This window comes from Anser cygnoides, chromosome 2, assembly GCF_040182565.1.
Source record: "Anser cygnoides isolate HZ-2024a breed goose chromosome 2, Taihu_goose_T2T_genome, whole genome shotgun sequence".
Taxonomy (NCBI): domain Eukaryota; kingdom Metazoa; phylum Chordata; class Aves; order Anseriformes; family Anatidae; genus Anser; species Anser cygnoides.
This window is the reverse complement of record NC_089874.1, coordinates 158422309-158437836: the sequence shown is the minus strand read 5'-3', so window position 1 is coordinate 158437836 and position 15528 is coordinate 158422309. Positions and strand designations below refer to the sequence as shown.

The 15528-nt window shown below is 42.6% G+C and overlaps 1 protein-coding gene across 2 annotated transcripts in view; it reads left to right on the top strand.

The window, feature by feature from the left end:
• Nucleotides 1-15528, top strand: part of COL22A1 (collagen type XXII alpha 1 chain) — a 233608-nt gene that overhangs the window by 25713 nt on the left and 192367 nt on the right. The window contains exons 2-4 of one of the 2 annotated variants that reach the window (XM_066990778.1): nucleotides 2266-2313; nucleotides 2474-2632; nucleotides 7608-8174. In XM_066990778.1, coding sequence (XP_066846879.1) covers nucleotides 2542-2632; nucleotides 7608-8174 — 658 coding nt within the window. In that variant the 5' untranslated portion in view covers nucleotides 2266-2313; nucleotides 2474-2541. The remainder of the gene's footprint in view (nucleotides 1-2265; nucleotides 2314-2473; nucleotides 2633-7607; nucleotides 8175-15528) is intronic. The other variant, XM_066990776.1, reaches the window with a different exon arrangement.

Below are 15528 nucleotides of genomic sequence, written 5' to 3'. Positions count from 1 at the left end.
GAAGACTTCATTACTGGGATAGGAGTCTTGATGTGGATGGGGCAATTTTGTCTCCCTGAAACATCCATACATAAACCCGTTGCAAGTTAAGAGACTTGGTTCAATTCTCCATGCTGTAAAAACGGATAAAATGATGTATTTTGGCCCGAATGCAAGAATAACACTGAACCACAAATGTGCATTAAAGCTACCACAGGTTATGATTCTAGATTTTAAGCAGATGTTCTGATTTGATTTGTGTTCCCCCTCTCCCCTTATTTTTAGTCCAAATGACTGCTCTGAGATACCTTTCAGCATTCATAACACCGCAATGAACTCTTGAAGTATTTTAGCCTGGAGTGGGGATGGATGACTTCGAAACGCAGCTCTCCAGCCTGGTCATATAAGCAGTCCTTCTTTTGGGGCAGAAGTGTGGGAGGCGAACCGTGCCCACCAAGCTTTCCACGTCTGCTGCCTTTCGAGCTGGCCTCAGCTCATCCCGGCACCGTTCTGCTGAGTGACACCAGCTGCTGGTCTGCTCCATTTACCCTGGCCCCATGTGGGTTAGCAGCTGGCAAAGGCTGTTTTTAATAAGGTATTTATAAAACTTTGCTGGCGTGCAAGCCCAGACACACAGAAATGACGTTTTGAGCTCCCGGCGCTGAAAGTGCAGAATGCCCCGTGGCAGATCTGGTTTCCCATCTCTCGCTGCCGCCCCTAAGTGCCAGAAACCAACATTTCCTGAGAAATACACAGGAGGAAAAACCTTGGGCTGAAGGCTCCCATAGCTATTTTAAATGTTGCTTGCCCCGATCCCTCCGCAGGCGGCTGCCCAGTCGGTATTTCAGTAATGCGTTTATTTAGAAGGAAATTCTGACTTCTGTAGGGCACTGTGATATTTTAATGCCCTTTTTTACCCTGCAATCTCTTCCAGGGAGCTCAGACCTGAGCACCTCGCTGTCTCCTAGGGACACCATCTGGTTGAGGTGTAAACTACAGCACCTGCTTGTGCCCTTTGGATTTAGGGATGGTGCTTGAAGAAAAAAGCAGGGTTTTATTTATTTATTTATTTTGATCCTTTCTTGAATTTATATTCCACTGCTGGCAGATGCTTCCTACTTTTTATTTGCGGAGCACAGGGTGTGTTAGGTGCATTGTTTTCTCTTTGTCTGTATATGATACAAATTTTTGAAAATCAAGGGGCCTGTATTTTGTCCTTGGAATAGGGATTTACAGCTATATCTCAATGACTACAGAAGATTTTTCATTTTTTTCCTTCCTAAGCCAGAATGATGTGCAATTTATTTCCGAGAGACATGATAGAGATTGGCCCAACATTCGACTGATCAAGACTGTATTTGAACGCATGCTGACACCACCGTTCTTTTTGTCCATGGTTCCCCCAAAACCCTATGGCTTTGAAAAGAAATATCCTAGAATGCATAATCAGCCCTACAGCAATGATCTACCATATAGTGTCCCCTTTATGCCTTCTGTACCCATCAACAGCAAGAAGCTGACGTTGCATGTTGAAAGACAGAAGAAGCAGAAATTGCTTGAGAAAATGAACCAAGAAATGTGTACGCTAAGGAGGAAAAGATGGATTCAGGAGCTGGGAGAAACTTTTCCGAAATGATTCCTTAGGCAATAAGAGCTACAGAGTGGAAACTGTTTTTCCTTGCCTCTACGAAGCTCACTACATAAAATTGCAATGACTTTATGATCTTTATAGTAAAAATTAGTTTTAAAAAAGAGGGAATAAATAATTAAATATTGAAATAATAAAAAAGAGTTAGCTTAGTGTTAGAAAATGTAGCTAAACTTTTATTATCCCAGCCACTTGGCCTGCCTTGCTACAATACCTGCTGGTTTCTGTGGCTTCAGACAAGGTAAATTTGAACCGGTGACCTTAAACTGAAGGTGTTCCGCCTGAGCTCTTGCACTTCTTATCTAGATAGTCGAAAGACTCATTTTGAAGCTGATGAGTTTACTACTGTAGACAACAACCAAGAGCAGCAAGCAAATGTATGAAAACAGCCACGCGTTTTTAGTGCTCAGCATTTCTGGAGCTTGGGAATGGAGAGCAGCGATGGGCACAGTGGCAATGGGTTGTGTGTGGTTTGCAGTGGGCTGTATCTCGGCTCTGCGTTTTGTTTCTCCTAATGATGAATGTGTGGGAGGGCCGGGTCAGGAATGGTTTCCACTCCAGTGCGTTGATTGTGTAGTTGGCAGTGGGCTCAATTAAAGTATAACAATCTGGTAATCTCTCTCCTTTTTTCTGTTCAGGCTGCTGCACGCTGAATAGAGCCAGTGAAAGGCTATAGCGTTTGAAAAGTAGGTGAACTTCTTGCCTCTTTGTCTGAGTGGTTTGTGTCTGGTCAACAAAATGACAGGCGGAAGCGACAGCTCCCCAGAACGGTGCTCCCATGGCTTGCATCATTGCTTCTGTTTGTTTTTCTATGAGATAACACTTGCTCTTTATTTTCCTTGCTAGGCTACAAATTGGATTTCTCACAAGCTTCTCACCACGGTGAAAAGACAAGCTGATGTGAGGAAGGAGATATGTCTGTTATGGGAAGACGCTGCGTACCCCATCTCCTGGTTCTTCTTACACTTGTGTTCGGTGGTGAGAGGACTGAGGCACAAAGAGCAGGTATGCAGCATCCCACTCCTGTTAAATAGCTGCTGGGGCTTTTACGTGGCTGAGATGCTATCATTGGTAGGAGGAAAAAAAAAATGAAAAAAAAAAAACACAACATTTACTGCTGAAAAGACATAAAACAGACCTTAGGGATGGAGGTAACTCAGGGATCAAGATTACAATTTAACTAGAGTCTCTGGTTCTGCTGTGGGCTTAGACAAGTTGTCTTAGCCACCCAGAACAAAGGGAGCAGCGTGCAGTTTGCTCAGGATATGCCTCATCCATGGAGATGGCATGGGGATCACTCCTTACATTGCCTTCAGTGGGTTTCAGATTAGACCTGCTGAATCTTCCTTCTGGCTGGCTTTCCTGATGCACTAAACAGAGTCAAGGTACTCCTCTCATTCTTCTGTCTCATGGTTCCCACTGTCTAGAATGGACCCTGACATGGTTTTTGGCCTGTGCCAGTTAGCACCTTACCCCAAATGCCACTGAAGGGCAACCTGCTGTAGGTGGCCCTGCTTGAGCAGGGGTTTGGACCTGATCACCTCCAGAGGTCCCTTCCAACCTCAGCCATTCTGGGATTCTGTGAATGAGGGTGGTGCGATTGAGAGGCTGTTCCTATGGGTCGTCTTCACAAGGACACATTATTTTTTGAGGGGGAGTAGGAAGAGTTATCTAGAAGGGCTAGAGGTCACGGAGAAAATACAATTGTAGACCTACACTGCTGATTCATTATGAAAGCCCAAAGGTTTATTTTTTATCTTTTATTTATTTATGTTTGAGATGGAGTCTTTCTGGCTCTTTTTCTAGCAAAGATGCTATTCTGTATCCTTGGCTAATTTATAGTAAAGAAAAGGAGTTTTTAGACCTTCTCTCTGTCTAAGGAATAGCTGCTTTACAGTGATGTTATGTGATCTATGTAAGGCTTTTCGTATCAAGTTTAACAGGAGTAAGTACTTAGTAACAAAATAATGTGGAATTGCATATTTTTTCTGCTTGTGGATCACTCACAGGAAGGAAATGGTGGTACCATTTGTATGTTCTTTCTGTGATTACTTTAAATAATTTTGGCCTTATGGCTTGTTTGTGGACTATTTTTAATGGCAATATAGCAAGATGGTTGACTCAGTGTCTGAGCTGGTGAATACAACTCCTAGAATTATGTTTCCACAGAGCATTCCTGTAATTACAAAACTGAAAGTTCACTTTCTATGAATTATCTCCCATATTCCCTTAACATGAACTGTTTCTAACAGTAAACAACATTATAATAGCATTCTTGGAAAAAAATCAATTTTGTCCAGCAGTGGACATTACTGTGCTAAAAATGCAGATTAATACTTAGTAAAAGCTTTTCTGCAGCATTTAATCTCACTGCCATCAGGTCTGTAAGCAAAGAATCACTAACTTTAAAAAAAAAATGATCCTGAAAGACTGTCTTTTTCTTCCCTGCAATACTGCCTGAATAGGCATTACTTTTTAAACTTCAAAACCACCTTGTTTTAAGGCTCATTGCCCTTGAACACAGATAGGATAGATTCTTTCTGTTGTGTTTGTTTTTAAGCTGCAGCCATCTCACCTGCTGAGAGCCATTAAAATGAGCAACTGGAAGGTCTGTACCTTGTGGGCTTTATAGTTAAACCTTTATATTCTTTAGTTAGTCTCATTTGATTAGTATTCTTTTATTCAGGCAACATAGATTAATATAGTGATTTTTTTCATTTGGAAAGCAGAAATTTCTTGCTTAGCCTTTACTGTTATATCCTTTATATTTTGCAAAGAGCAAGCAGAACTACACTTGGCGATCTAACCTATATACATGGATGTAATGTAATTGACATCCCATAATATAAATCCATATATTCTATTATCTTCACACGCTTATTACCCTTGAGAGAATTGCTATTTGCCTCCTTCCAGTAATGTTCAGAAGGCTGCTCATGCTGCTGGTGTATCCATCCAGACCTTTCTTGCTCTGTGGCTAGAGAAACACAATCCCTTACTTACAAAATGCCATCGCAGAACATGATCTAGTGCGGACAGGTTGTTTCCAGTGTGATCCAATGTGGACAAGTTGTTCCCAACATGAACCCAAACCCATACGTCTAAGTTTTTCCCTTAGACACTAGTGGAACAGCAGCACCTGGATGAGGTCTCTGAAATATTCCTTGCAACAGAAATTAACACAGCAAGAGACGATGTTCATTTTCATCACCTGCAACATTCTGGGACCTTGACAGGCTTGAGAGTTGGGCCTGTGTGATCTTCGTAACGTTCAACAAGGCCAAGTGCAAGGTTCTGCGTCTGGGTCGGGGCAATCCCAAGTACAGATACAGGCTGGGTGGAGAATGGGTTGAAAGGAGCCCTGAGGAGAAGGACCTGGGGGTGTTGGTTGATGAGAAGCTCAACATGAGCCAGCAATGTGCTCTTGCAGCCCAGAAAGCCACCCATATCCTGGGCTGCATCAAAAGCAGTGTGGCCAGAAGGGCAAGGGAGGTAATTGTCCCCCTCTGCTCTGCTCTTGTGAGACCCCACCTGGAGCCCTGCATTCAGTTCTGGGGCTCCCAATATAAGAAGGGCACAGACCTGTTAGAAAGAGTCCAGAGGAGGGCCACAAAAGATGATCAAGGGACTGGAGCACCTTTCCTGTGAAGACAGGCTGATGGAGTTGGGGTTGTTTAGCCCGGAGAAGATAAGGCTCCGGGGGGACCTTACAGCGGCCTTCCAGTACCTAAAGGGGGCCTACAGGAAAGCTGGGGAGGAACTCTTTGTCAGGGGGTGCAGTGATAGGACAAGGGGTAATGGCTCTAAACTAAGAAATAGTATATTTAAACTAGACATTCAGAATAAATTCTTCACTCAGAGGGTGGTGAGGCACTATCCCAGGCTGCCCAGAGAAGCTGTGGATGCCCCATCCCTGGAGGTGTTCAAGGCCAGGCTGGATGGGGCTTTGGGCAACCTGGGCTGGTGGGAGGTGTCCCTGCCCACAGCAGGGGGGTTGGAACTGGATGGGCTTTAAGGTCCCTTCCAACCCAAACCGTTCTGTGATTCTGTGAGGTCTGAAGAGAGCAGCTGGGGTCAGCCACTATCCAGACATGTCCACAGAGGTGAGGCACGTCTGAGGTGAAGCTGGGAAATCAGTCAGTGACCCAGGCAAGGACTAAGAGCGAGAACCTCACCTTAAAAGCAGCTTCCAGGGGAAGGAGAGGCAAATGTTTCTTGAATGCTTCTAGAAGAGCTTCCTGAGGAGCTCACCCAAGGCCATAGATCCCTGACAGCCAAACCCCACAGAATAAACATGCTCTCAGGGCCCTGACAAGGATTTCAAAACTTTCACCGTGAATTTTCCAAGCATTTCCTGTTGCTGTGCTTTGGTTCACATTAGTGAGCAGCCCTGGATTAATTTCCTATGAAACCGAGCTGCAAGATGCAATTCAGATGCACATGTAATGTATCTTAGTCACTGATGTGCATTTAATTGCTGGAAATTGGCTGGAACTAGTCTGATGTGAAAACACACAAACTTTACAGTGAGAATGACTGGAGTCACATATTTTCACCACTACTCCCAGATTTTCCGACCAAGAGAAGTAGGTTGGTTGGTCCAGGTCAGAGCCCAAAGGAGGTCATTGCCATAGCTGTAGTGGGAATAGTTGGGGAAGTCGGGATCCTGCAGTGAAACAGGACAGATCTGCCCTCAGTGGATGTGGATAGATGTGGGCTAGCTCAAAGCCTGGTAAAGCAGCAGGGTTTAAAAGGTATTGCCAGCAATTCAGAGGACACGTATAACATCTCCAGTTCAATGGGCCAAAGAAAAGCCCTATAAAAGGGATGAAGCGGCACAGGCACTTGTACAGACCAGCTCTCTGTCTTGCATTATGTTATATGTGCTTTGTTATTCATGTGATTGGTTGTACTTTGTAAGGTGATGTTGGAGAAGAACTACTGGAGAAATGATGGCTGATGGTTGTGACCATAGATAAATTGACTTTGTAGAGCAGTTTTCAGTCTTGAAACTGTAATTTGTTAGGGACTATAGTTAATAATAGTAAATTAAATATATCTATGTATACATTTAGTCCAGCTGTGGCATTACGTTGATACGTCTTGGTCACCTCTGGGTCTTTTTATGAATATACTGCTGGTTGGCTTGTCTATGCTCAGAGAGAGCTAGAAAACATCTCCTGGGAGATCTATTTTCTTGGCAAGCAGCTGACAAATATATGACCAGTCTGGTTTCATAGGGCAAGAAAACTGCAATTAAAATACATTTGCCTTTCGGATTACATAGGCCTCAGATTACAAATATCATGGCTGGAGCCAAAAGAGTGTTTGTGGGGATAAGTGAACTTTTCTCACACAAAGGAACTGCCCTTTGTTGTCAAGGAAGCCATCCCAGTATTCAGTGAGTCATCCTTTAGTCAATAGTCAATGGCAGAGAGCCTCAAAATCAAAATAATCTTGTTATAAACTTGCTTCACCAAGATATCATGCTGAGCAGAAGAAGTGCTTCTAGCTAAGCATAAATAAATCATAATGCTAATGCAAGAGGGAACATGAAAGCTTCGCTACTCAAGGTCAGGATTGGCAAAGGGAAGGTCAGAGCAGGTCTCTTGAGCTGCCAAGGTCACTTCAGAGCATTGCCTGAGCAGAGGGACTGCAATGAAGTTTTTAAAAGAGAAAAATAGCTTCATATGCATGCAGATGGTGTAGGTGAAAGACTGAGCAAAGGAAGTTAGTAGCGCAGGAAGAGAAAGGCTTTGCATTTCAAAGAGAAGCGTGTGCCGATCTACTGTAGATGTCCTGAAACAGATGAGGTGAATCACAAGGAAGAGAGGCTGAGAATCTGCACTTTCTCTGCAGGACAGGGAGGTTTGCTGCCTCCTCAGAACGGCTCGCTGGGGAGCCATGCCCGGGGAACATTTGTTATATCTGATACTTGTCTTTCACCTTCCCTCAGCAATATATTCTGCCACTCCTGCAGGTTGCAAGAACGTTCACTATGACCTCGTGTTCATCTTGGACGCCTCCTCCAGTGTCGGAAAAGAAGATTTTGAGAAGGTTCGGCAGTGGGTGGCTAATTTGGTGGAAACTTTCGAGATTGGCCCAGATAAAACCCGCGTAGGTGTGGTGCGATACAGTGATCGGCCGACCACCGAGTTCGACCTGGGAAAATACAAAACCCGTGAAGAAATCAAAGAGGCCGCCAGAAAAATTAAGTATTATGGGGGCAACACAAACACTGGAGATGCTCTCAGGTACATCAACACGTACAGTTTTTCCAAAGAAGCAGGTGGGAGACTTAGTGATCGAACTGTTAAAAAAGTGGCTATCCTTCTGACTGATGGAAGGAGTCAGGATTACGTCTTGGATCCAGCCACTGCAGCCCGTCAGGCTGGAATTAGGATCTTTGCTGTGGGTGTTGGTGAAGCCTTAAAAGAGGAACTTGATGAGATCGCTTCAGAACCCAAGTCTGCTCACGTGTTTCATGTCTCCGATTACAATGCCATCGATAAAATTCGGGGGAAGCTGAGAAGACGTCTCTGTGAAAGTAAGTAGAGCTCCCGCTTCTTCTACACAAAGAGAATTATAATAGGTGCAATTAACATAGGGCTGTGATTATTTCCTTCCATGATTACCTGGTTCTAACTCTATGCTGATAGTTCTTTATTTTATTGTCTTCTGCTTTGTTCCCCTCTGTAAGAAGTCATTTTACTACCTGGAGTGTAATGAAGCACTCACTTCCTGGGTTCTTCTGCCCAAGTTAGCATTAAATATAAGCCAGCTTCTAGTGGTCACCTGGAGAGTGGAATGTGAATTTCCTTTTTGTTCTGATATAGTTTAGTTGCTCTATCATACTTTGAATTACTGAATAGTTTTTGATCTATATCCTGGCATAGATGTGAAGATTAACATCTTATTTATACCCCGAATTTGGTCTATTTTGTGGAGAAATTGCTTCTTTTTTTCTTTTTTCTTTTTCTTTTTTCTTATTTTGTGGCATTATAATATGAAAAGAGATCTCTGGATGCTTCTGAGATTAATCCTTTAGGAAACAAAAGGATACTTTTTATTTTCGGCCTTTCAGCATCCCAACTCTACTGACAACTGGTGTTCACAAGTGGTCTGGCTACTAACCATATAAACTTTGGTGATGTTTTGAATTGTGTTTAATAGAGAGCAGTGTCAGAAACTCACACAAATGAACTTTGAATTTCCAGCTCCTTGGAAAAGAACTATAATAGCATTATGTTTGCCACATCCCAGCCCTTTAATGGGAACAGCAATCACACAACCTTTTCTCCTTCTACTACTGAAAAATCACTCTTGTTTTTGATAACTATATAAATGTTACCTGGTTTTGCTGCTTTTCACAGTATGTGTTGTGGTCATTTGGGGTTCTTTGGATCAAATTAATGAGACATTTTTCTGGGTCATGGGTCTGAACTTGAGTCCCTGTGTGATGCTTTGACGCATTGCAGTGTCAATGACCACGTCTGCAGGCTGGGAAGTTGTGTTACTGTCTGTTGACAATAATTTGCCTGGCAAGAATCCGGCCTTCTGGCTGGTGTTGTGAGGCTCTTTTATTGCTCTCTGTGACCTCCATTTGCAAGAAATAAGTGTTATTTTAATGCTCTGGACTTATGTATGCTTCTTATACAGTGAGTAGCACAAGCAGGCATAAACCTGTTGACATTGCCAAGGTACAACTACTTTTTTGCAGTCTAAATAACAATGTTTATGACAGTGTAATCATGATACAAGTGAAAGTCATCCTGTATATAGACTGTATGTGGTGCAGATTGAAGGAGCTGGGTCTTCCTCTGTGGAAATTGTATGTAATCAGACACACTTATGACCAGGGTAGAATAAGGAAGGGTAAGCACCTCTGGTGGACACAAACAACTCAAACAACCTCCTAATGCAGTTGCTGACCTCCCAGATTCTGATTCTCCTTAAAAACTGTTACATTCCTTTTCCAGAAAACTGTTTTTAGTACTTCTTACCTGGGACTGTTCTTGTTGCCTTCTCAAGAAATCATTTGCCCATCTGACAGAGTATAATGCTATTTGCCTGTGGCTTTCTGAGCCCATATTAGGTCCCCACATGTGTGCATACCACTCCTCATTAAATCCCAAAGGATTACTAGGATCATCCTTACTCCGGAGTGCGATCTCCAAGGTGTTTGCTTCCACCTTCACTAGTGGGTTTGATGGGGAGAAATAAAACCACAGGAAGGGCAGGTGAAAGGGAAAAGTTTAGTTGTGTTAGATACAGAGAAATTTAAGGGGAAGGTAGACTGCTAAATGAATTGTTTCAAATGTGAGAATAAAGGGAATCAGACTGCTATCAGCAAACATTATTAGTAAGAAAGGTAGCAGAGAGGAAGGAATTAGCTGAACAAAAAACGAGTGGATAACTTGTACATTTGGAGGGACATTCAGGCAGAATAACAAAGTGTAAGGAAGTGCACAGTGACAAGGGGAATTGAGTACCTAAGTACGTGGGACACAGTGAATGCAGGTGGATTTGAAAGAAGTGGATCCAGGATGGAAAGGGGAGTTATCGACTAAGGGAACAAACAGAGGTGCATAAAAATGTATTAATCTTTGCAATGGTGTGATTTCCACAGCAACAACAATTATAGGAGATAGGTATGCAAAAGGTGTTCCCAGGTGGTGTTTTTCTGATTCAAGGGTGCTGTTGAGATGTTCTAATGTCCCTAGATCCTTCATTCCAGTCTTAACAGGGGAGACTCTCTACTCAATGTCTGGCCTCAGTCCCTCTCACCACACTGGGAGCCTGATCTGATCCTGTTTTCGTTGGATACCAAAAAGTATTTATTCTTTTCCTCTGTACAGCAGTCTTTTCTCTTTGGAGGGCTGTTACAAAATCAGAGCAGCTGAGGTTGGAAGGGACCTCTGGCGGTCATCTGGCCTGACCCCTGCTTGAGCAGGGGTACCTAGACAGGTTGCCTAACCTTGCTAGAGCAGGTTTCATATCCTTCCTAAGTCTTTTCTTTCTAGATTGAATGCAAGGAAACTGCTTTGAGGCAGAATCAGTCTCTCTATACTTGTTTAATTTCTTGTTTTGCATCTAGTAGAAGGTGTCCCTGCCCGTGGCAGGGGGGTTGGAATTACATGATCCTTAAGGTCCTTTCCAACCCAAACCATTTTGTGACTGTGTGAAATGAAGAAATTATTGGTGGCACCAGAACTGGTCATTGAAGCAGAGTATGAGACAGCAAGAGCACCATCAGCAGAAGTATTAACATAGAGACAGATAACTTTTTGTTATCTGAATATGTGAAGTAGAAATGTTTTGGAGGATGGCAGAGAGCTGGTGGAGAATGGGACCTAATCTTTTCTGGTGCATGTGCCACTTTTAGTTGTGTTAATATGGTGGGAACAGGAGAGGGGTTCACTGTAAGGACTATAGATTTACATATTACGAAGGTAAAACTTACAGTAGATGTTGTAGTTAAATTTCTGTAATTTTAACATGACAACACTGCATAAAACAGCAACGTACAAACTACTGGGTGGGTGGAAGATGTGACAAGGGCACATGCCAAGACGCTGTTCAGTTCGAACACATTCTGTGATAAAAGCGTGTACCATCAGAGCCAAGCCAGGGTTTTAATAGACATAATCTTCCGTGAGCTCCTGGGAGACACATGAATCAATGAGTGGAACTGGTAGAAAGTTTTTTTTGTTGCACTGACTAGTGATGAGTCTTCCAGTTCCTGTGCTACTGTACTATGGAACATGAAGAGTTGTGCAGTGTTGCAAATACAGAATTTCGTGCCAGCAGCTGCTCATAATCTCTTGTCTCTGGTCTCACTGGATGTCTGTCCTAGACTCTGTGATTCCATCTTGCTATATATAACCAAAATTATTTCTAAGAATATGTCATTATGAGCATTAGTAACATTTTCGCTCTCACTTGATCTTGTGGAAGTAAGCATAGCAGAATCAAAAAATAACATGTCTGCTCAGTGAGACATGGTGGCAGTGGGAGATATTTTTGCCAAAAGTCTCTGTTACATTCTGGACTATAGTTAGCAGGCAAAAATGGGTGATGGTTTTACAAGACAGCAGGAGAGATGTATTCTGTTAAAAATTCCAGAGATGCGGCTTGGTTTCTAAATAGGATTTCTGCTTATATGTTGTAGGGATAACAACAGACCTATGGAATATTTAAAAATATACTGGCACCTGCTTCTGGGAGGTAAATAGTAGGCTTATGCTTGTCAAAGAGAGCCAATTGGCTCACACACAGGTTTTATTTGAAGCTGAACTTGGTAACTTAGTGCATGTATAAAGCTGTCAGACAGGCTCGAATCTGCTAGCTCTGGAGGTTAACACTATCATCTGGTAAGCCTTAATTGGGGAAACATTGCAGTGCTTTCCTAAAACACCTGTATTTCTTAAATAACACTGATTACAGTGCTCTGGACATTGTAATATTTGAGTTTATTCCGTTATCATTAAGCCAGACAGATGATAAGGTACAGTTTGCAACACTGACCAAAGACTTTCCGAAACATTCTCACTACTCACTGATACCATAAGGAGAAGCCTATGACTTGGCAGCCTTGGACCACATCATCACGTATGATTTTGAAAAGAAATTTGGCGTTAGACCTATAATCGCTGCTAAGAGCTATTTTTTCTACATCTAGTAATAGGAGAAGCACATGCAGATGTTTTCTAAGGAAGTACTGTGCTCAGCATTGGTCTATGTCCAGTAGTGAGCTGTATGGATAATGTAGCCCTTCCTATGGTCATTTTTTTGTTGCCTGTGAGCGTGATTTGTGTGCCACAATGAGTTCTGCAAACGTGTATGTCACCATATGAATCTCAAGTTCTTTACAAGCACAAGGAACTAGAGTTGAAATGTTTTGATATCTGGTAGGTACTAATGCTTTGTTATTGATTTCAAAGCAAGTAACAAGTCCTGTGATGAAGTCTCAAAAACAATCACATGTTCAGATGATTCATAAAATGTATTTTTCTATTTTGTACGTGTCTTTCTTGACTTTGGGTTGTGTGTGCAGTGCATAAAACAAGTCCTATTCTACTACTGCTCTGTTTCTAATGCAAAAGGGGTTCAGACTTTCAAGACACCAGCTTGAGTGCCATTCAAAATAATATTCTAAAAGCTTCAGAGCTGTCTTTTTTTGAAGTCAGCTTTCCTCAGGTTCATGGCATGCTCACAGAAGAGCTTGTCATCAGAAAAGTGGTCTGTTTCTTCTTGGCCTTCAATATTAAAACTATCACATATACTGAGAACAAAGGGTAGGCATCTGAATTGCCTTACCTTGTGGCAATTCAGTGACTGACAGCTCCTGAAAGACTTATCACTACGGTCAAATCTCAGGTGAGTATCGAAATATCTGAACACATCGGTACTTGGCAATATTTACCTAACTGTTGACATGAACATTTTATACTCCTTGTTGAGCTCTGAGATTTCACTGTAAAAACATTTATTTCTAGATAGCTTTGCGGTAGGCATCATGAAGCAGGGAAGGAGGTAGAACTCAACAAGCTGACAGGAGTGAGAAGCCTGAAATATTTTCATGAACTTAGTTGTGGTAGTAGTTTTCTTTTTAATTTGGTGAGCAGAATCTGTAGACTTGGGAATCTGTAGACTGGTTTAACCTTCATAGTTGGAGTATGACTCTGGGTTCTCCAAAAGTTCAGCTTCGCCATAGTTTGAAGTCTTACCTGCTCCTATTGCAAGGTCATTTAGAAGCTGTTTTTCATTATTGTGATCACTTGTAGAGACCTTCCACAAATGTGAACATAACTTCTTGTCATCTGGGCAGAACTTGGGGCATGCCAGAAGTGGGCCTATAAATTTAGTTGGAAAAAATCCTGGCACGCACCTCCAGGTTGAGTGCAGAGAAGTTTGAGGTGTTTTAGAGTAGTGTCTGCTGTCTAACAGACTGGCTGAAGTCTTGTTGGCACAGTTTGTCCTATGAAGATATTCTAACTCTTGTGCTTCTACCTGATGTATGCATCATACCTGCCACAGACAGCATTCTTACTGGGATGTTCCACATTCAGCTCCTTAACAGTATGTCCAGGCTATGTGCAGCTACTAATTTTGATTGGTAATGATGATTACTAATAAAAAGAATAGTAATCAATTATTTTGATTCTCACTTGCAAATGTAGGCACTTCCAGATGGTTCAGAAAGTCTGATAAAAGCTGAGCAGACATCTGCTTTTTAAAAAAAAACCTGCAGTGACCCAGCTGCTATCACCTCTGATTTCTCTTGTTGCTTCTTCATGCTTTTGTCACCCCCAGGTGCAGTGGTCGCATTCTCAAACTCTGTAGCCTCTCCAGTTTGTAGTAGTCTTTCACGTCACAGATGACAGGATCTCACATCCTTTCACTCCCACATTTTCTGGATAACTGCAGTTTTCTGCCAAGACATCAAAGATCTGTGAGAGAATTTCCAATTGATTTAACTTTTCCTTAAAGAGGAGAAAAGCTTTCACTTTTCATGAATGGTGGGCTGGGAGGGCATAAAATATTTACGGGCTTAATGGGGATGACATTACGCAACTTTCTTCTGCCATTTGGTGGGTTGAAGGACAGCCTAGTATCTTGGTTTATGGCTCCAGCAAACACAGCAAGGATAATTTTTCTCTTGCAGCATTTTTTTTTGTTTGTTTTCAAATCAAACACTTACCTACAACTCTTGAATCCAATTTCCCACTTGGTCTGGTCATCACCAGCTTAAACCAAAACCATTCCAGAGCTGGTGAAACCCCTGAGCTCAAGGTTGAGCGGTGACTGCTGGTTGCTCCAGTTCCTCCACAGATCCTGTGGAAGTAACTGTTTTCCCAGATCGTGACTACAGTCCTGTACTGCTTGTGTACAATCTCTATATCACTTAAATAACTTCCTATTTCACTTGGGACTCTGAAATGAATAGGTTTATTCTGAGTTAGCAACAGTGCTGTTTTACAGCCAGTTAAACCCAGCCCTGCTGCTAAAAAAGAAAGGCTTTACTCTTCCCAGCTTCCTTCTCCCATCTGTCAGCACAGGCTTTTACGTGGCCCCACCACGAACAGCAGGGAGACAATGAATGTTGTTGCCTTCTTTCCTGGATTAGTTTGCACTCTGATTTAGTTCACCGTGCAGCCACATGGCCATTTGCTGTCCCAGAGGAGAAACTGGCACGAGGTGAGAACAAGAAATTAGAGTTGGGAGGAAGAGCTGGACTGTGACTTTTGGTACAGAGCAGGTTCATGCCAGATTTATAAACCACATATCATTTGCTAAGGGCTTCAGAAAGCTGAGCAAAATGCTCCTATCAAAAACGTGAGCCTGTGCTCTGCCACCCTATGGTTAAAGTGTGCACAAAATGGATTGCAAGGCAAGTTCTTCCCATTCAAACTCATCTTCTAGGCTTCAGCACAGCTTACTTGCCTTGAATAAACTGCCTGTTTAACAAAAATATCCCACCGCAGACTGATCTCTTCTTGATTTCATTACATTTCCCATAAATAGGATGTTCAGTATGAGGAATTATTCCTGCCTTACCACTGACTTAGCTTCTGGTTGTCCAGGGTGGTACCTGTAACCACAGAGCTCTCCCTCCTCAGACACGCACTGTGCCTGGCTGGGAGCACCTTCCTGGTGGTGGGGCGAGTGAGCTGACCACTGCTCTCACTGCTACAATTTTGGAAAGAGATTTATCAATTTGGTTTTCTTCCCTGGTCCTCTGGAGAATGCAGTATGTTAGTCATCGTCTTCAATAAGGAGGAAATTCAGCCTTGCAACTCTGGTCTTGTTCCTGCTTTTTGCTTAGGGAGCAAAGGTGTGGATCGAGCACTCCTCTAAACAACGTATTTTTAGAAGTAACTCCGTGGCAGAAAATGGAG